The sequence below is a fragment of the Megascapheus bottae genome, chromosome 21 (genome assembly GCF_031878675.1).
Source record: "Megascapheus bottae isolate mThoBot1 chromosome 21, mThoBot2.hap1, whole genome shotgun sequence".
Lineage (NCBI taxonomy): Eukaryota > Metazoa > Chordata > Mammalia > Rodentia > Geomyidae > Megascapheus > Megascapheus bottae.
This window is the reverse complement of record NC_143529.1, coordinates 10398470-10421155: the sequence shown is the minus strand read 5'-3', so window position 1 is coordinate 10421155 and position 22686 is coordinate 10398470. Positions and strand designations below refer to the sequence as shown.

Here is a 22686-nt window from a genome sequence, read left to right as displayed (position 1 = left end):
AGTTATGGCTTACTCATGTAATCCTCACCGCTCGGGATGTGGAGAGCTGAAGGAACACAGTTCAAAGCCAGTTCAGGGCAGAAAATTCTGTAGGACCCATCTCCAATTAACCAGCAAATAGCCAGACTGGAGGTGTAGCTCAAGTGGTAGTGTCAGCTATGAGCAAGAAAGCTGAATGGTAGCACAAGACCCTAAATTCAAGCACCAGTACTAGCATACATGCACACAGAATTCTATTGATTGACACTGCAAAGATAAAGTCTATTAAGAAACATCTATTCATATGCATGTACCATACCATTAAATTCTAGAAGTAGCAAGACCTTCTAGTTTTAAGACCTACTCACTTAGAGCAATTAGCCTTACTATTGGACCATGACTTAAACTTTTACTGTATTAGCCTTTGTGAGCTTAAAAATGTCTCTGCTTTTGATGCTCTGCAGATACATTTCCATTCTACAAATAGAAGTTGCAGACCAGAGTGTCTTGTGTCTTTGTTATGTGTCCCCAGTGGAAAAATTTCAAGGGCAAGCCAAGACAGCTTGAACTGGAGTTGTGCACACTCTTTAGCACAGAAGACACCAGGGAGTCTCACAGCTCTGTCGGATGAACTAAAGGTTTACATTGATGCAGTAGTCTAGAAGCTAATGTGTGTGTGTTTCCTAAAAGAGTATAAAGCACAAAAACAATAAATATAAACACCACGGTAAGATTTAAATGCACATTTTGTCTTAAAAATTTATTTTTTTGGTACTGGGTGTTGTAATTGCTAGGTAAGTAGTGCTTTGCCATTGAGCTACATCCCAGCCCAAGTTTGATCATTTAATAGATTACTTATAGCTCTCTAATTCATTGTATGTAAATTTCATTCATTACTTTTGGATAAGCATGTAAAACCCAAGAAAACTGTAACTCATGCACGCTGAACTCAAATTCCCTGAGACAAGATTTACAGTACATGTGTATAGTCAGAAAAAATGAGGGTAATTTTTTGTTGTTGTTTTTGAGACAGTTTTGCTGTGTTGCACAGGCTGTCCTCAACACTGTGATTTTCCTGATTTCTTTCCCATGTGATTTCTGATTTTAAGAGTTCTTAATATATAAAATGTCAATGAACACTTCAAAAATCACAAAAGAAGTATAGAAGCAATGCCTAAGATTCCATAAGTCTTTTTGCAGGCATGGGGAGATATTCTTATTTTAAAAATGTTAATACCAATGTTGACAAGTCAATGAAATAATTAAGGTGTAACCAACTCATAAAGCCTATTCATCTGCCAAACTACAATAGTCATGTTTTGGTTATTTACCTTGGGCTTCTCCTGCCTCCCCTCCTATGTATATCATGGAGCTGGGGAGACTGCTATATATGCCTGATGGCCTTTCTGAATACAGAAGAGCTACTGAAAAACTTGCCTAGGTGGTGTGAGTGAAAGGAATTTCCACCTGAATATGGATCACGTATTACTGAGTTTCTGGTTGTCATTTTTGTTTTGTTTGGTCCACACATTATTTTTTAACAAATTAGGTGCTTATATGTAAAAATTAGGAAATGCCATTTGGAAAGTTGTTTTCTGGTATCTCTTAAAATATTGGCAATCCCATGTGGCACTGACTGGCTAAACACTGACAAGCTCTTGTTCATGTCCCCCACTGTGCCACCAGCCTCACTAGGGCTCAGCACCTTCAGGTTACCTGTTTGTATAGATCTCAGCCATGGAACTACAATGCTGACTGAACCATGTGCTTCTTTATGTCCATGGCAACCTAGTGGTTGGTAGACAGGAGCTGAAGATGCTCACTAACTGAAAGATTTGGACAATGAATGAATCCATTACTTGAAAGCAATTATCTATAGAAGGTCTGAAGTTTCTCATCTTCAGGGGCTACTTAATGAAACCTGGTATCCATACTTTGGATTATTTTGTTTGTTTGCCATTATAATTCAACAGATGGATGGACTAAAGTCTGTTGCATGAGGAAACGGTTCTTGAGTAAAAATAGGAAATGAGATACTTTCATCATGCAAAGAAGGGTAAAAAATAAATTCAGATGACCCAGACTTGACAAGCAGTCAGAAAAAGGGTCAGCAGACTCTGAGTACTGCACAGCGAAGCAGATATGACTTTTCTTAATGGATCATTTGTGGGACTGGTGACAATTAGGGGTCATTGTTCTTTCTGATTATGTACAACTTGGGCATTCACAACCAAACAGAAGTTTCTGTAGAAATAGATATAAATGGGTCCTAAAATGGGAATGCAGGTGCAAGTTCACCAATAAATTCAGAGTTTTAAATTCAACCAAATGTGCATGAAAATGAATACTTTGCATCAGCAAGTGTTGGGATGCATTTTACATATAGTCTCATTAACATTTCAAAGCCTTTCCTTGTGAAAAAAAAAAGCTTTAAAAGTTGAGATCTAAAGCAAGTATTCTTTAGGGGCAAACATTTTCACCTCAAAAACATCAATCACAGAAATAAAAAGCAAAAGCAATACAAAACAAAAAACCCAGATCAGATCTTAAGATTCATTCATCTTGTAATTTAAAATGGAATAATAAGTATGTTTGAAAATACCATTCTTTCAGAAATCCGTAGAGTGAGATAGTACCATAAAGCTTAGGTTTTCACTTCATGTATTACTTATGCATTTTTATAAACTGTATCTGGCATGCTAAAACCCATTTTCTCAATAGGATTTATAAATTCCTTCAATTTTTTTTAGCATATTTGGGAAGCTTGGTTACAATATGTGAACCATGGACAAATCTTCAGTGTATTCAGTATATTCTGGCATGTGGAAGCCAGGTATTGATTTCTTTGAAACCATTTTGGCCTTTTAAAAATGCTTAAGCATTTAACATTTTACTTCAGATTATGTCTGTGTTCCTGTTAAATACAAAGTAGTGTTTTCTTTCCATATCTTTTGCAAACTTTCTCCTCCAAATCTGCCTGTTCAGGTCCAGTTCCCCGGGGAGACAGTCACCACAAACACGCTTACTTTCTTCATTTGTGAAATGGAATCACTATACTAACTAACCATGTTGGGTTACCATGCAATAACAAAGAGGAACATTTATGGAGTGATTAGTTTATTCTATTTAAAATGTAAATTGAAAGCTTTATTAATAAAATGAGCTATAGTCATCCAGAACACATTTCCTCTTTTAATAATTACATTAGTGTTTGCCAGTATTGGATTTCATGGTCTACCAACATGAAATTGACTACCATAATTCCCTTAAATATTTATGAAATACTGATGGTTTTCTTGGCATTGTCTTAGGTGCTATGTAGGGGAGAGGAGTTTAGGTTACATTTGGAGAAATATAGTTTTACCATATGTAAATATGATTTATGTCAACTACAGGAAAAATACTTTTGGGACCACAGATAAGCCAATTCAAGATGGTGGTAACAAAGACAGTTCTGAACTTAATGGGATTCAATAATACCTTCTATCCCTGGAGACACTTTCCTGTTGACACAAGCATGTCACAAGCCTAATCTCTTGGACCTTCATTTCTATGATATTATTTGACTTGAATTACCCTACTTACTAATAAGAGTTTTTCTCTTTGTGTATGGATTCTGTGTCATGCACATGCTAAGTGCCTGGCCTCTAGTTTCTCGTTATAACTTTACAATAATTATTTGAGATGGATTCTGTTCTCTCCCCCTCTTTTCTAATAAACAACCATAGAACCTGAGAAATAAAACAGTTCAAGGTCACACGGTCAGTAGGTGAAAGCTGGGTTTGGACATGCCAACTTGCTTGCCCTTGGCTCTGGGCAATCCTATAAACTAAGACCTGCAGCAGAGATTAGGTGCTAAACTCAGGTGAACTTGGCCAGCCAATCCAGCAGTTTCAGCTTGCTGAAGGCTTAGTGAGTACCTGCTCTCTCTATAGTTTGTCCTGTTCTCACAGTGCTCAGTGTGCAAGGAAGCACACAAGGAATGTTTATTGACTGAAGGAGTTTTAATGACAGGGATGTCTCAAATTCCACACACCCTGGAACCTAACATTTTTCAAAATTGAAGAATGAATATGTGAAAACTGAGGTCTATCATCTTTCCATGTTGGTTCTAGAGAATCATCTGTGTCTGGGTTGGTTTCTAGTTAGCATTTTTTAGAAGTAAGCTATACCTAGGAAGCAGGAAACCCAAATCACATGTATAATCCACTTTGAAGAATCAACGGACTTCAAAGAATAAAAGAATTTCACACCCAGAGGGATGTTCACCTTGGATTATATTAGTTTCACTAATGTATTTTAGATCTAAAATGTAATTTAAAATTATTTAGAGAATTGTGCAATGAAAGATGATGATGGCTATTTTTTTTTGAAAAATAAAATGTCAGTGAATGACGGCCAAGACTCAGAGAAGAAAAATACAAGGAAAAATTGGTCTGATCGTTCATTCTAGTGAAGAGAAAGATATTTCAGTCAGAAGAAAAGGAACTGAACTGCAACCCGGTTCAGGGCAGACTTCCATTTAGATAATTCATGAAAGGAAATTTTGGTAAGGATGAAGAATTCAGAACAACCAGGAAACAATGATTATAAAACTAAGTCCTAACTGGAAAATATGGCATTGAGGGTCACATTCACATAGTACACTTGTGGCTTGATGTGCAATCTGACTGAGTAGAATTGTCTGTTGAAATTTCTAACCCATGAACCTCAGCCAGTCTAAGATGGTAAATCTACTCTGCTACTTTACCCCAGTGGAAAGGTTTAGACAGAAGCATAAAGAAAAGAAATCAAACTCAGAATGTCAATGTTAAATTTAGAAAAAGTTTAGCAATAACTGGGATGATGTAAGTGTATTCGTTATTTCAATAGTGAATTTGGTCCATTAAGCAATCTATCTTGTGATTTCCATTTAAAACATGGAATTGATTTTCTCTTGTGGTTTTAAGTTGGCAGGTGTTGGCATATTTGATGAAGTTTGTAAATAGAATTGAGATGTTATTAGAAAAATTCATTTATACATCTTTACATTTGAATTATTAATCTTGCAGAAATTGCTTGAAAGCTTAGGAATTTTTTGTTTATGAGATTTATAAGCACGTGAAGTACTTCAGAAGAGTTAGCTATTTTAAATTTATATGTAATTCAATATATGGAGGAGAATTTATGAAACAGAGTCAAATGGGCCTAATTTGAAAGGGATCTTAATTTGATAAATTTCAGTTAACGGAACCAAAAAGGAGTAAGTGAAAATAATATAGAATATAGCAAAGGTACTAAGTTGTAAAGGAGTATCTTAAGATTTAACATGAAATGTATTGTCATTCCCAACCCAACTGATCAGTAAGTTCTTTATTGTAGAAAAATTCCCTTGGATTTTTAAGAAGTCTCCCAGAACCCCCTTCTTACTGGATACACTGCCACGTTCTCAATGCTACACATGCAGCAGCTATAAATAATAGACTTGAGATTTCCAAGTGGCTTGTGTCAGGTTACAGAGATCATGAACTAGTGACTGTGACCTCTTCCCACGGTGTGGTATCCTTGTTGTTCTGACCTGTGGATTGCTTCTGCTTAGGAAGTACCTTATCAGATAACTTACTTGCTTCTTCTTTAACTTTGTCCATTTCTGCCATTAGAGAAACTTCTTTGTCAATGATGCTAGGGAAAAACAAACACAAAAGCAAAAAGAATATGTTTAATCAAAGATACACTTTGATCAGTTTAAGGATTAAGAGTGATTTTCATTAAACAACATGCAAAATCATCCAATGTATTTCTATGCTCCAATGCCAGTGGCGCTGTCTCTCTCAAAACTGAGGCAACATGGAATGCATGCTCCCAAGGGTTACACAGTGACATCTGCGGATTAAATCATTGTCAAAAAAGAAAGAGCCTTTCAGACTTGCAATATTGTGCTGCTTTGAATTTAAATTTGGGATGTATTTTTGCCCTTGAGTAATTCCAAAGTTCCAAAACAATGCAGGTATTTGAAAAGCTAGCACTTAGATCACTGAGGACCATAATTCCCAAATGTCGGTGTGCTCTCCATGATTCCGGTTGGGAGGGAATGTGGTGTGCCTAGTTCTGATGTAGATGGTCCTGGGATTATGCTTCAACAAATCCCAGGCAACCTATCTGCACATGCTACAATATAAGTCATGCTTTTCTCATTCTTCCAAATAAGCTTGTCTAAGTTCTAAAGAACTTGGTTCTCATATTATATTCTGCTTAATACTTTCAAGTATTAAGTTTCTTTCTCAACCTAGTCCCTAATCTCCTAGTTCCTTTCTTAGAAGTTACAACTCATTAAAAACTTCTAGTGGGCTGGGAGTTTGGCCTAGTGATAGAGTGCTTGCCTAGCATACATGAATACTGGATTTGTTCCTCAGTACCACATATACAGAAAAAGCCAGAAGTGGTGCTGTGGCTCAAGTGATAGGGCTCTAGCCTTGAGAAAAACCAAGGATAGTGCTCAAGCCCTGAGCTCAAGCCCAGGACTTGCAAAAATGAAATAAAATAAAATAAAAATCCTTTTAGTGACACCAGTTCTATATAACTGCAACCCCTCTGTACATTTTTTTTTGCCAGTCCTGGGGCTTGAACTCAGGGCCTGGGCACTGTCCTTGAGTTCTCCCAAGGATAGCGCCCTACCACTTGAGCCAAAGCTCTACTTCCGGCCTTTTCTGTGTATGTGGTACCAAGGAATTGAACCCAAGGCTTCATGCATGCTAGGCAAATACTCTACCACTAGGCTACACTCCTGGTCCCTATCTATCACCTTTATAATAATAAACAATGAAAAATCTCATTTTAGATCTCATCTTAGCTTTTTGTGTCTAACAAACACAGATGTCAGATGTTATTTTTCTTTTATTTGGATCCCATATATTTCAAAATGCATCTCTAAAACTTAAGGCCTTTGGGGACCATAGCTGTCTTGCTACTGTATCACCTAAAAACAGTAATTTAATGTTGGCAAACATCTACTTGGCATTCACATTTCTCCAACTGTCCTATGAGTCTCAATGTGTGTTTAAAGAAGGATTAAAATAAGATCTGCTTATTATAATTAGTTGGTTGACTCTTAAATGTGTATGCGTGTATGTGTGTGTGTTACATGTCTACCAGCAGTGGAACTCGGTGCCTTGTGGTCTTTGGCTTTTTGGCTAGCACTCTACCACATTTCCAGTGCTGGCTTTTTGTTGATTAAGTGGAGATAAGATTCTTCCCAGGCGGTTTCAAACCCTGATTGTCAGATCTTAGCCTCCTGAGAAACTTGGCATGAGCCAAATGTGCCAAGTTTAAATGTGTTTCAATGTGTCTGTTCACTCTCCTCTGTTTTCTCATCTCTTCTGTAATTTACTTGAAGGAAGCAGGTTGTATGTGTCCTGAAGAGCTATCTAAAGCCTGAATTTCGCTAATTACATCCCTATGGCATTGTTTTGTTCATTTTCTTTATAGTCCCTATAAATTTGTTAATAAATATTGAAATTTGATGGAATTCAAGTTGATTTTCTTCAGATTAAAAAAATGCATACTTTTAGGGGCCGAGAGTTTGGCTTAGTGGTAAGAGTGCTTGCCTAGCATACAAGAAGACCTGGTTTCAATTCCTCTGTACCACATACACAGAAAAAGCCAGAAGTGGTGCTGTGGCTCAGGGGGTAGATCTCTAGCCTTGAGAAAGCTCAAGGACCATTCTCAGGCCCTGAGTTCAAGCCCCAGGACTGGCAAAAAGAAAAAAAAAGTCTTACAGAAAGGGGCCCAAAGTTTTGCTTAGTGGTAGAGTGCTTGTCTAGCATGCACCAAGACCTGGGTTTGATTCCTCAGTATCACATACACAGAAAAAAGAGAGAGCAAGATTTAAAACTAAATAAAGTTAAAAAATGCATATTTTAGTGGTACTAGGATTTGAACTTAGAACCTCACTCTACTGTTAAGCCCACACTTCTAGTCCTGTTTTGCTTTTTTTTTTTTTGCTAAAAATGACAGGGTCTTGGTTCCCGCTTAACCTAAAGGTAAGAGTCGTGCTTCTTGTCCAGGCATATGACTGGACCACAATCTTGCTATTTCTGGCTTTACTGGGATGATGGGCCTGTGCCATTGTGTCCATTGTCCTCCTGTGGAGATGGGGGTCTGACAGGCTTTTCTGTCTAGGCTGGGCTAGAACTGCATTTCTTCCAATCTCAACCTTCCAAGTAGCTAGGACTATAGGTGTGAGCCTCCAATGCCTGTCTTTGGAAGGATAAAGCGTTGTCTTTTTGTTTGTGCTGACAGAATCATATCATTAGGTATTCATGCTAAAAAAATAACAATTTGAGCCTCAAGGTTCTATATGTAATAATCATAACAAGTAATGTGCTTATTGTGAACACAAAGGACATGGCTCTTTTTTTTGTATTAGCAGTCACTGATGACCACTGCCTAGATCAACAGGGTTTACTAAATGGGAATAATCAAGTTCTTCTACTTCTTCATTTATTTATTGGAATACTTCTCTGATGAGCAACTTCCATTTTAGGAGGAAAAGCAATAGGTTTTCTATCCTTATGGATACTACCTTTCTTTTCACGTGATTTGGGAGGAATGTGAGAGCGCCTGTATGTAGAACTTGCTAAGGAAGCAGAGAAAAAGAGGAATAAGGGAAGGAAAGGGTAAGATTAGAACTCAAAATAGACTCCTCAAGTTCTCAGCGATGCATGGTACATAGCTAAGGAGAAAATCTTCATGTGATTTAAGACTTCCCTGTCTTCAGCTGTCCAGTAGATAATGGCAGAGAAGACTGCAAAGGTAAAGTCCACAAAGTCACCCGCTCTGTATCACCTATGAGCAGACCCTGGGGGCTGGAACTTCTGCAGGCTGTGTGTCCACTGGGAAGGGAAAATGTGTGGGAAGACACCTTTGCTATTTCCTTTACCAACTACAAGGTTTTATTCATTAAATTTGCTAACACAATTCTGTGCCCAGAGAGTTTACAAGATGGAGATTTGGGTATAACACATATCTCCAGGTCACACACATATTAACCAAACCCAGATAGTCTTACAATGCTTAGTGCAGACCTTCTGGGCTAGCAACAGGAGGGATGAAGGTTTACACAATAAATTGTTAATCTGCTTAATGCACACACTAGGGATGTGAAAAGGCCTGTGAAGTTGGCATGGAATCATGCTTCTGTTCCTCTGTGTATTTCAACAAAGGAAGATCGTCCTCAGGCATCTTACTAATTCAAGCACTGCTGTGTATGACTGCTTTCAAAACTCAAGTGCACGAAGGCAAGGCAAGGAAACGCTGAGTCAGGAGCTGACCAGGAAGTGGCAGAAGGAAGCCAGGCAGGCTCAGAGGGGAGCCTGAGGCAGATAAACCTGACCCTTCCTGGAGAATCTTGCTACTGTGGACCTGGATTTTGCTTTTGGGGCAGTGGAGCTGGGAAGTGAAGTGGATGTGGAAGGTGACGTGAAGGCGGGCCTGCACTGACAGACAGTGAGGAGCAAGTGTCACATAAGCGGAGCCCCAGATTAAGAGGAGGGGGAAGGCTGAAAGATCTTATCTGAAATCTTCCAAATGGCCACAGAGCCTGGGTGTGACTCCCAGATTCTCCAGTGATTTCATCAATGGTATTTGCAATCCCTATTGAATCTTGTTTGAGGTCCCAGGTCAGAGACATATGGAAGTGCGGCTTGACGCAAAACAACTCTGCAAGTTGGATAAGGATCCAGGCTGTCTGGCAGAATCCTAGCTTATCTACTTTGATGTCCTTTCCTCCTGAGTGTCTCCCTCCTGCTTCACATCTGAATTCTGAGCAGTGAAATCAGAGACAGTGTCACAAACCACTGTTCTAACTGGGGTAGCAGAAAGGTCATTCTTGCTTTCTAGGTACCACTGTATAGAGAGTTTATCAGCCTACAGTCCTTCAAACGAGAGTTGAGCCAACAAGCACTGATTGCTGACTGCTCCTAGGCCCATGAGGTATCCTTCTGGTGCTCTATTACAATGATCTCATTTAAAGTTCAGGACAGTGTGAGCAATAATTCACAGGGCCTTCACCTTGACCCACGCTCTCTACTATTTCTTGAAGTCAATCTCCTTCTGCATCTGCTCTGTTCACCTAATTAACTCTTCCTTCAAATCTTTGCTTAATCCATCTTGCCCCCAAAAGCTTGTCAACTTTTAAGATCTTATTATGGGCTGCCCAACAAATATTACTTAATAGTGCTGAATGTTAGTGAAGGTGCACATTCATTTTTCTGACACAACAGTGATGAAACTTCCTAAGTGTTACGCCACAGTGTTTATATAATCAGTCGTGTCTGTGCACAAATCTCTGTGATGTTGGTCACAGACAGAATCTAATCGTTGACTACACAAGGTTATGAGAGAAAGTATAATGATATTCACCAAGCACACAAAATCGGTTGTTGGTGATCCTGTGGCAAATTGGGATAGTTTACTTAATTGTTGAAAAGTGTGCTTTCCCCATTAATCTGAGATATTAAGTATTGACAGTATTTGTTTTTCAATAATGATCCTCTGTACTTGACAGAACTCTTTAATTGGCTTGGAATTATGCCACATTAAGCCTGTTCTACATAAAGAGACAGCACATAAAACCCTTCTAACCTCATGTGTTTCGGTACTGTCCTTTATCCTTCCAAAACCACATCTTCTTTTATCTAAACTGCCTGGATAGTAAAATTTTATTTTGATGCCATAAAAAAGCTTTTTATTATCAAAGCAATAAGATGTAAGGAGGAGATTATGGTGGCAAAGCCTTTATGGTTTATTATATAGTTCATCAGAAAGATAAAATGTCATTTTATATAAAAAACAAAAACTTTCCTCTGCCTTGATTCCTTTATGAGGGAACTGATGACAACAATAATGATAGTAGTGATTTTAATAATAATAATAATGGAATCAGAAAGCCTTTTTGTAAGAATAGATTTATGATTTTCTTCTCTGAGAAAGATCTCTCTGTAAAACTGGAGAATAAGATAGTGTCAAATGCTTCTTTGAGGGATCTGGATGAGCCAGGCCAGGCTTAGTGTTCTTCACAAATAAAGAGGCTGTAATTGGCAGGCAGCTGTAGGACCTTATGACAAGAACCTGTTGGTAGATACTGAGCAACAAAAGCAGAATCTCAAAGGGAACTTAAAAAAAAATATCCATCTGCAATAATTGCCACAGTTGGGGGTTCAAGAGTTAAATTCAGGCCACCTCCTACCCATCATTTGCCTAGGAAAGATGCAGGGGACCACCTGATCCCAGACAATTTCGCTACAGTTCCTTCTTGTGGATAAGGTTCTTCTGTCGCTGGAGCCTTCTTAACTCATCACTTGCCAACCAGACAGAGCATGCTGAGGCACCAGAAAGAACACAGACTTTGGAGTAGGGCCTGGCAGGATGAGAAAGGTGTAGAAGAACCTATATTCCAAGACAGGTTGGAACTTGTGGACCAGAAGAAATCTAATGCATGCTAATGCTAAAGGGATGTTTCAGTCTTTCTGGCCTCTACCAATTAGCACAAATCATGCAAATAAATGGTAAATCCCAAAGCCAGGCTTCCCAGTTAAGATTTTTCATTTCCTTCACTAAAGAGGAAAGAATAACCACGTAAGAACACTTCCTTCACTCTGGGCTCTGCTCCTCATTATTGCAACTATGATTGTCACCTAGGATCCTTGGAATCTTAGCACAGCCCAGGGCTGCCAGATGGGCCTCTTCCTTTTGCCAGCTAGTGCTGAAGGAAGACGGGCCAGTACTGCCCAATAGCAGGAAAATACTCTCTACACCTTTAAGCCAAAATGTGTTGACCTCTTGGGTTCCATTTTCAGTCCAACTTCCTCACTATCCCAGCCATTCTTGAGTCCAGGGAAAACTTATTAGGGTGGGGGTGGAGGTGGGGGTAGAATTCAGCTCACTGGTTTCTTAATTATTTTTCCTTCAACAAAACCTATTCTTTGGCCTCATAGCCACATGTGCAGCAAGACCACAGGTAGTTCTGTATTCTCAGGATAAGAGGACAAACAATATGTTTTGCTCTGAAATGTTATGTTTCCAGTTCTTCCTTTCTCCATTGAGAGGTCACCCTTTGTCTAGTCCCTTCTCTGACATGCCATGCTCGATATGTATTACCACTCCTTTTCTTTCTTTTCAATAAATGATTCTTTTATTTGAAATTTTACTATGGTAGAGAAACAACTCTCCTACTCTTCTCTCATTTTCACCATCCTTGATTTAACCTTGACCTCATTATCAAGTGGCTGGATATGCTTATTTAGTTTTTGTTACATTACTGGGACTCCTGGATGGGTTACCATCAAATTCACATATTTGCATTTAGGGTTCTTTACTGGGAAAACACAATGTAGCCATAATGACAAAGATGGTTTCAATTCTATAGCATTCTTGAGTAAAGACATAAAGCAAAATTAGGTATACAGTGTGTAGACTAGGGTTGAGGCACAATCATTTGAAAAATTTCCTACTAATGATGACAGTCATGGAAATAAAGAAGTATTTCTAAGCATGAACCATGCTCAACATACAAAGCAAAGTAAATATCCCTCTTATTATCAACAATGAGTAATGACACTCAGCTTATTACTCAGGTGAGTTCATCAGATTTCTATTTGGGGGAAGGGTCAAAGTTAAGACATTGGTTCTTTTAAACTACACATTTCATATTGGAATAATAATCTAAAGTCACAGCTAATATTTTATCACACTATACGAGGTGCATTTTGGAAATGAGATATATGCAGATTTAATGTAACGATTAATTCACAACATATACATTTCCAGAGTGCCTCTAATTATGACATAGTAAACTCAGAGGGACTCCTTTTCCATGTTGGAATTTCTCAAATGAGAAAAAGTTGAAAATTCCTTTCTCCAATATCAAATCTTCAACTGGAAAAAAATCTATATTCCTTATATACTTTCATATAAGATTAACACAGGGGCCGGGAGTTTGGCCTAGTGATAGTGTGATTGCCTAGCATGCACAAAGATCCAGGTTTGGTTCCTTGGTACCACACAGAAAAGAGCCAGAAGTGGTGCTGAGGCTCAAGTGGTAGAGCTCTAGACTTGAGAAAGTCTAAGGACAGTGCTCAGGCCCTGAGCTCAAGCCCAGGACTGGCAAAAAAAAAAAAAGATTAACATAGGACTATTTAATAGTAACATTTCTTATCTTTGTTAATTACTTCTTAGAGTTCAGTCTCTTTGTATGGAGATTACTAGTCAGGGAACCTAGTTTGCCTTTATTTCAGTTTCAATAAAACAGAACTTAATATACGCCCTCTACCCCCATGTAAAGTAATATTTATGGAAGAATAAAGCAAATTAAGGGTATGGCATACAGAACTGAGTGAACATTGTCTTTCACATTTTTACTTCATTTTATGTGCTTAATTTTTAGAAATGGAAAATGTAAGAAGTGAGATAAAAGAAAGCAAAAATTAAAATAAGACAAAATCTTTGTCTTCATAAAAAAATTAAGTATAACAACTCTGCATCTTATATTTCTTTCTAAGAACACTTTTGTAAAAACAGGGGGGAGAGGTATGAATATTTGCAGAAGCTGTTATGGTTGAACATGAATAATTGGGGAACAGAAACTGTAAGAGAATGATGAGTACATGAAAGACCAGAAATCCTGGCCCACAACCCAAGGCAGCTAGGCCTAGCCTCTTCTCCCTCTGGCTTCCTGGCAGGCTTCTGGGTTCCTTGGCTGTGAGAAAGGGATGGAGAAAACGAATGTCTGCCCTAGTCTTATGTTCCCACTCTCTCAGTAACACCTCACTCTAGCCAGTGACTCCCAAAGTAGGGACATAAATAAAATATTAAACTCTAAAATGTAGACCTTTCTAATCTTTAGTATACAGATTAATATTAATCCACACGTATAATTTATTTATAGGTTTTTCTGATTTGAGAGGCATGTGTTCAAAATTCATTTATTGATGGAGTAAGACCTAAGGGAGAGCTTCCTCCCAGAGCATATTATGGCCCTTCTTCAGGCTTCTGATTCTTTCTGTAGGGAACTTTCAGTTTCCCTTTTCCTCCTGGCAAATTTCTAGCATTCCTTCAAGATACAGCTCAAATGCCACTTCTACCACCACTAGCCAGCCAGCACTGCTTTCTCCCTTCCCATCCCCTAGATCTCTGTTACTGTGTTTGCACAATGCACTACATAGCTTATTTCTGTCTGCTCACCCTAGATCTTGAATGTTCATTCTTTTTTGTGCATGTCTGGGGACTTGAACTCAGGGCCTGGGCATTGTCCAAACATTTTTGCTCAAAGCTAGTGCTCCACCACTGAGCCACAGCTCCAATTCTGTGTTTTGGGGTGTGTGTGAAGTATTTGATATTTATGTTACTACAGAAAAACAAATTCATCTTATTTTTCCCAGTGAAAATGGAACATATTATTTATCTTTAAAATGATCATACTCTAGTACCTTATGGAAATGTGTAAATAGAATAATTTGCTTATTTTCTTATATTTCTACTCTCCAGTGGAAATTAACAATGAACTTTAATTTTTCTTTTTTTGCTTTTGGTCAATTGTGGGGCTTGAACTTGGAGCCTAGGTGCTGTCCTTTGGCTACTTCCAGGTTTTTTTTTTGTTTGTTTGTTTTTTTGTTTTTGTGGCTAATTGGAGATAAGAATGTCATGGACTTTCTTTCCCAGGCTGGCTTAGAACTGTGATCCTTATATCTCAGCCTCCTGAATAGCTAGGAATACAAGGCATGAACGACCAGCATCTGGAATTTTCAGATCATGTTACTTGGCTAGCTGATTAGTAGGCTTTATTTGCTGAAAAGAGCTTGAAATCTTTTGTTTTGTTGTTTTGTTTTGACTTTGCACTGAATTCAGCATCAGCTTCTTGTCACAGCTCTCACTGAAGGTCTTTTTATTCTGTATGGAAGTCTTCAGTGCAAGCACAGAGGACTTCCCATGCAAGTATGTGACTGACATAATGTATGGTGGCAATACCCATCTGCAGCTCGGTAAGGCTGTTAACATGAACTACTATTTATGCTGCTTCCCTGGGAACTGTACCTAAACTGAAAAGGCCAGTTCAGTACTTTTTGTATTTATCAACCCGCTCTTCCCGCACATCAACTGATTCATTCAGTCCTCAAAGTGGCCCTGGGGAAACATCTACTGCAGAGAAAAACCTCAGGGAGGAAAGAAAATAGTAAAAGAGAAGATTTCACTTCTAGAAAGTAAGCTACACCTATTTAGAATGACACATATTCACAAATGAGGTAAGATGGGAAATATGCTGTTACCATGGGGACTTGCCTTAGTCACAAAGTCACAGGAACCTTGAATTTCTCCATGATATAAGGTGTTTGCCCTTTTTCACAGTTTCAGAATGGATCCAAGCTCTTATTTCTGTTTATTAGACTTGTGCAGAGTGAGGAAAAGGCGTCATTTTGTGTAATTTGTCAGCTAGACAGTAACACAAACCTTCCATATGGCTCTCCTGAGGCATAAATATATTTATTAGTCTCCTCTATTATGGTTTCTTCACATGTTTTTGTAAGTGTGTGCTCATCTCAACACCGAGCTCTTTTAATATTCTCATATTATATAGAATATTGGTTTGGGAAGAAAAAAATAGCTTAATTTCCTTTCTGTAGTGTGTTGTACAATCCATAAGCAGGTGGGCACTTAGAAAAAGAAAGGGATTTGTCAGAAAGTCTTGTTTGTGCAGGTTTTGATCAATGGAGAGATTGTATTATTCACTTCCAGGGCGGCAGGACATAGAGATCTATTATTCAGTTTTTTTTAGAAATATTAAAAGCACAATCCAGACTTTTTAGTAAAAAAGCTAAAAACCACCCCCACAACATAAGCCAGGTTCTTCATTTCAGACTTCATTTTATGTTTAGTCTAAGAGCTGGAAAAGTCTAGCAATTATTTTCAACATATTCCTGATAATTAAACAGGGAGCCGAAGGCACTGTGCCCTCATCACTGAACAATGCAAGTGACTGAATGGCTTCTCACGTCCTTCTGCTGGCAATCCCATTATATCTACACCTGGTTGAATGGCACACAGCAAAGCATCATTTATATCTGCACAACTCCACTGCCCAGATTTTCTGACTATAGTCTGCACATAAGGAAAGTTCACTAGTTTTTGGCCACACTAGCTTTACCATGAGATCTTTATTCATTCTCCGTTCTACAGCAACATCCTTCATCTGACTGAATTCCAAAGCAACATCCACTTGCTACATAGATTTACTTCTGGGACCTTTGCTATGTAAGACGTGTCTTTCCTATTAAAGTTGATGCATCTCCATAACTCTAAGGATGTTCTCAATTAGAAGAGGGTAACTGAATGGGAAAGAAGTATTTATTTAAGCACTACTGCACCACTGGTTATGCAAAAGATCTTCTGTTTCATTCAGCTTAAACAGCACAAGGCCTGGCACACCTGAATGCTGTTGGCATTACAGTAACTGGGCTATACCATGGATGCTCAGGGATACCAGGAAATACTGCTGCCTGGCTGAAGCCAAACAAGAACTATAACTCCAAACAGACATTTAATAGAACAGCTCCCCACTGTATTTATCTTTATATGCCTCAGATCTTCCTCCTAATCCTGGTCCCCACTGTGATATCTCATTTTATTGCAAAATGAGAAATAGACTCAGGTAGAGACAGAATGGCTAATGAAAGTGACTGCCAGTCATTAGCTATACAACCTTTAGTTCTTAATTTTTCCATTTTCTTCTAAGGACTGAGTTGAATGCAATAATGAAAAACCAACAAAAAAAACAAAGCCCTCAATTTTCTACATTACAGTATAATTGTTTTTCTCTGATCTCAAAGAGGCAAAAATGTAATCTGACCTTTAAATTGTGTCGCTAGAAGGTTTATGTTTCAGGCAGTATGGAAAAAAAATATTTTCCTGCTGCACTGATTGAAAGGAGAGGGCAGGAAGGCGTGTGGTTTGAGTGTGCAAGCAATTGGCCAATGGTTGAACCAGAGGGCAGTTGTTTGGGGGGGGAGGGCTGGGAGTCAGAGGATAGAGGCACAGGTGAGCATGTGTAAAGAATGTAAAGGGAGAGGCTGTCCTTCCCTCAAGAGCTAACGCAGAACCTGCTACAGTGACTGTGCACTCTGCCAGAGGAATTCTGAGCACTGCTGATAACCATGGGGCAGAGTTCCTTCTTATGGGAGCATAAGAAAGAAGAGGGGCCTGGACAGTGGCTACCCTGTGCACTCCAGGTTGGTTAGCAGTATTCCTGTTTCTACCTACTACAGGCTATTGCACTTCCTTTTTACCATGAGGCCAACTAAAAATACTGACTGTCTCTTGAAGGACAGACACATCATACTGAGAACCATAACTTTAAGTCTTAGGCTTAATTTACTTTTCAGGACTCTAAACTAATGGTCCTCACTACTTTTGTTTGTTTGTTTGTTTGAGATGGAAGTCTTATTATATGGCTCAGTTTGGTCCCAAATTGATGAACCTCCTGCCTTAGCCTCCTGAATGCTGGGATTTTACATGTATATCACCAGGCCTGGCAACCATTGTTTTTCAACTGCAGATGTGCAAGAGTTTATATATATATCCTTTCATCTCTGGGGTTAGCACTTTGGCAAAGGAGGACTCAGAGCCCTGAGTTTTTTTTACTTAAATATTTTAAATTAAATTAAATTTTTTCCCTGAGTTTTAAGTTACAATTTACGGGCTGAGAGTTTGGCCTAGTAGTAGGGTGCTTGCCTAGCATGCATGAAGACCCAGGTTCTATTCCTTGGTACCATATACATAGAAAAAGCCAGAACTGGTGCTGTGGCTCACGTGGTAGAGCTCTAGCCTTGAGAAAGCCCAAAAACAGTGCTCAAGCTGTGGGTTCAAGCCCCAGCACTGGCAAAAAGAAAAGATAAATTTCAATTTACATACATATACTTTGGTATGGAGAGAATTAAATATTGATTTACAGGTATCATCATTGAGTCAATTGTGAAGTTATTTCCAGAGAAAACAAAAAAGCAACAGAAAAGCCAAGCTGCCAGCACCCTGTGGGAAGGCAAGCTTCATACAAAAACAACAGAAGGAGTGTGAATTGAGGTGGATATATTATCTCTGTAGTCCCCTTAAGTCTTCCATCCCTGCTGGGAAAATGGGAATATTCTATGATATAGTCAACCCTATATAACTGTGTCTTAGTTAAATGCCAACTTGGGTTTTTATAACTTTTGCTGCTTACTGGTTTTCTTCAATAACTGTATTGAACAAACATTCTCCATCAGCTAAGACAAGAACTTTGTTGGATGATAAGCCTCCAAAAGTGAAGAAAATGATTTTCTTTGGATTTAAATTATAGCAACTCTAAGGACATATTTTCAAATAATTTTATACTATTTGGCCATTCAAGGAACAGCACATTGAGAAATGGCATTGACTGTCAACTGGATAGTCTGAAATGCAACATTCCCATTTTTTCCTATTTGGACGGCCTTCTCAAATCTATATCTCAAGGGGGAAAAAAACCGTAATACTTAAAATGATGCAGAGGTGCTATCTGATGTGTGTGTGTGTGTGTGTGTGTGTGTGTGTGTGTGTGTGTGTGTGTGTGTGTGGAGGGGACTTACCCTGATGAGGACTCTGATAATGTGTATATGGATTTGCTTGGCTATAGAGCTATAGAGCTTCAGTGAACAGAGATGGTACTGAGGAATGATCAAAGATAAACTCTCTAAAAAATAGTTATTCCTTCAGCTAAGAATAACTATAAGAAGATAATAATCTTAAAGCTATTCTTTTGGCTGCGGGATAGATTCTCAACAGAAAATTTGTTACTATGTAAAAATGTTATTTTGCAGAAAGGATACATCATCTCCATATAAGGCAAATGAATTCAATGGGGGGGAAAAGAAAAGAAAAAAAAAATGAAGGCTACAGGGACACCTTATAACTTCCTATCTCAAATGCAATGGTACAACGACCATCCCTGGCCTGTAAGGGGCAGCAGGAAGAAACACACACACACACACACACACACACACACACACACACACACACACACACAGCTGGGATTCATGGGAATGGTGACGTCAAGAAGCCAGTAGAAAGGAAGAAATGATGGAAAGGAGTAAAGAGGAAGGGCAAAGTGGCAGAGAATGAAGAGAACAGGGGATGAGGTGGAAGGCAGTGATAGTCCTGACCTACATCCGAAGTCCTTTGTATTTTGAATGGTTTCCCTTTCCTACTGAAAGCAAGGTAGCTTTAATAATTTGGTTATTTGAAATTGGATAGGGAAGGGGGGAAAACAAGATGAGAGGTGGGGGTGGGGGGGAGGGAAATAGGGACCAAGACATGAGAAAGGATATCCATGTATGTGAATTAATGTACCTTCTATCTGGCAAATATCATGTAACCTTTCTATTAATTACAATAAAAAATATATGAAAAAAAGACTATCCTATTCCCCCGCTCTGAATGGCCCCAGTCCCACCCCTAGCACAACCTCTACCCTGACAGCTCATGACTGACTTCCATTTTCTTTAAGTGTGCCGTTGGGTGTTAAACTGACAATTGCACCTAACACGATTTCTTACAGCTCTGTTTGGCAATATTTTCGACCCAGCATATGGAAGATATATCAAGTATTATTATCTTTCCTCGGAGTTTTTTTTTTTTGTAATTTAGTATTTTATTGCTCACTTTCAGCCTTCACAGTCAACGTGCACAAACATACACCAATTTGTGATGAGAAGCTAGACAACTTTGCACAGAAAGCAATTAACTCTGGCAGCTAGAATCCCAAAGAACGAATATTTTCCAGTTGTGGTAGGAGGCCAATCACACAGGAAAGAAACCAGCTGTTTCATGTTAGATTCTAATGTGACTTTTCATCCTCTTGTTGCCAAAGTTATTTTCCATTCAGACATATTGTGAGAGTATTGTGGCATCTCTGTTAACCTCTTAAATCCCCAGGCCTTCCTGTGGTGGGGGGGATGAGAATACTCTCTGTCATGGTTAGTGAGCCCTAAGTAATGGTGTCTTGGTTAGATGTCAACTTGGATTTTATATTTTAGCTACTTAATGGCTTACTTCAATAACTGCATTGAAGAAGAATCCTTCACAGCCTGCCGGGGAAGGATTAGCAGCTCATTTTGCCATGGTGTGTGTTCAGTTGGTAATGAGGATGTGCAAACAACTGTTTTATCCTTTCTACTGGCTTCTTGAAGTCACCATTCCCATGAATCCCAGCTCTGTGTGTGTGTGTGTGTGTGTGTACTTTAGTCCAGCAGGACTCATGTCATTAAGCTGGAACTCTGGTAGCAAAGTGAATATTTCACATTTCTTTACTGACAGTTTTTAGCTCTTTCCAAATGACAGACAAGGCCTATTAAGTATTTGAGAGGTAGGAGAATCAGGTGTCCTCAAAGCAAAGCAAGGAGAAGAAGGACTGGAAATGAATGTGCACACCCAAGGCACTGAGGGCACGTCTCAGAGCCAGTTTCCCTTTCATATCTAGATTCCTCTGGTGATATGATCTGAGGTTGGGATGGTACTTAAGTAGGTGGAGATACATTTTCAGTTCTCTCTAAGGCCTACAGTGGAAGGATTTTATTGTCAACGCAAAAGCTTCTTTTCCAAAAACTTCTTAAGCTGCCTTCTTCAGTTCTGCAACCTGTTATTTTTAAGAGCTTCCATTCCTAAAATTTCCTCCTTAGGAAACAAGTGGGAGGCTTTGTCCAAGTCCATCACTACGTTGGCTGGACTATACGCTTATTTGGAGCAGAGGCGAAGTTTTCCATTTGGCAGAAATACATGCAAAACAGTTGAGGTTAAAAAAAAAGTACTTTGGTTTTATTTTTAAGTTAACACGCAATTATTGTGGAGCATTTTTATCATGGGTTAACTTAGCAAACGAGTGCTGGTGTTCATTCCTTTGACAGTGACTGCACACAGGGAGTGGTTCCTCTTTTCTCCTTCAGTTTGGAGAAGTGTCCCCTAGTCACACAGGGGATGTTGAATAGTCATGCTGACAAGCAGAGCTCCTCCAGAAGTGATTCGCCCCAGCAGTTTACAGCACTCTGGGAAACTCCAGCAGAGAAAGTACAGCATCCTGGGATGCTGACTTTCCTGGCTCCACACTTTTGGCTCTTGAGGAGTAAAATACTACAAGAATCTGCTGTCAATCTCAAGAGGTCTCCGTGACCCGTGTGCTAGTCATTTTACTAAGAAGTAGAGTGAAATATAACTAAAATGACTCAGACAAACAGCATGACAGAGAGGTAATTTGAGATCAGTGCTGTGATTGGTTAGTAAGTGTGGGAATCACTTGCACAGAAGGTATCATACAGGAGCCCCTAAGAATGCCCTCTCTCGACACCACTCAAATGGTTAAGCCAGGACATGCCTCTCTCCATGCCTCTGTCAAATGTCCCCAAATAGGGACTGGTAAAACGCCACCTTTGCGATATCTAGGTGACATTGCTTTTCTTCATTGTTTTTAGAAGCTTTCAGCACAATGACAGAGCTGAGCAGCTGCAGAGAGGCTGTGAGCTCACAATACTTAAAGATTACTCACCATCTACTTTTTCTAGATAAACTCCATGGATCCTGGCTTTAGAGAACAGGCTTGGAAGATGGAGATAAGTAATGGCAGCTTACTTTTAGGATAGATTGGGAAAGCCAAATAAATATAAAATAAAAATAATAATTGTACAAAGTTTTCTTTCCTTTGTCTAAGTACTCAAATGTATTCTTGGAGGAATTGGATGAAGCTATCATTTGCCTCTGGCCTGGTTAGTGAGAAGACTGTCCCTCTTGACACAGTGATTAATGGCTAGGAGACAGATATGTGACCCCAACCAGCTAATAAGATTTTTTTGCTTGAACTACTAGAAATAAATTCTCTCAGATCTCAGAGGCTAAGGGTTATGTCAGTTTAGAGCAGACAATGAGGTTATCTTTGCTGTCACATGCTGCAATTCTGGTTACACAGGAGGCTGAGATCTGAGAGTTAAACTTTGAAGCCAGACCAGGCAAACAGTCTGAGAAAACTCTATTTCCAATGACCCAGAATAAAGCTGCAACTGGAGAGATGGTAGAGCATGAACTATGAGAGAAAAAAAGCCAAGCAAGTGTGAAAGATCCTGAGGTTAAGTCCTAGTGCCAGCACACACATACAGACACACATGCACACACACAAAATACAAAAAACTGCCACACAAAAACATCAGAAAACAAAACCCACAGCAGGAAAATTAAAGGAGATACTTTAAGTGGGGGAAGGAGAAGAAAATGAATAATATAATTTATGTTTAAAACCAAATTTGTATGATGAAATCAAGAATATTTGTGTATATTACCCAATGCATTCTCTTATGTCTTTAGTGTAACTTTGGTTTCTCTCATTTGAAATGGAAAGGGTCCTCCTAGTACATAGAAAGTATTTCTGTACTGATAAGAACCTATACTAGTATAAGCCACTGTGGACTTTAGGGCTCAAACAAATGTCTTCCATCAAAGTTAGTTGTAGGGAAGGGCAGAGTCAAACCACATCATATGCTATTTAATTCTCATCCTAAAGATAACCAATAATATGATTCTACCACTCAGCTTACATAATGTATTACTTTCAATTAAGAAGTTTCTCTTATGTTATAATGATAATGTTGAAAATATTTTGTTTTCTTAGTAGTCTTCCGGTTATTC

At 38.8% G+C, this 22686-nt stretch overlaps 1 protein-coding gene across 5 annotated transcripts in view; it reads right to left on the bottom strand.

Annotated features, from left to right (window-relative positions):
* The window catches only part of Spats2l (spermatogenesis associated serine rich 2 like), a 168571-nt gene that overhangs the window by 8827 nt on the left and 137058 nt on the right, over nt 1–22686 (bottom strand). For all 5 annotated transcript variants that reach the window (XM_090354569.1, XM_090354570.1, XM_090354568.1 and 2 more), the window contains one exon: nt 5582–5640. In XM_090354569.1, the coding sequence (XP_090210695.1) occupies nt 5582–5640 (59 nt within the window). The remainder of the gene's footprint in view (nt 1–5581; nt 5641–22686) is intronic.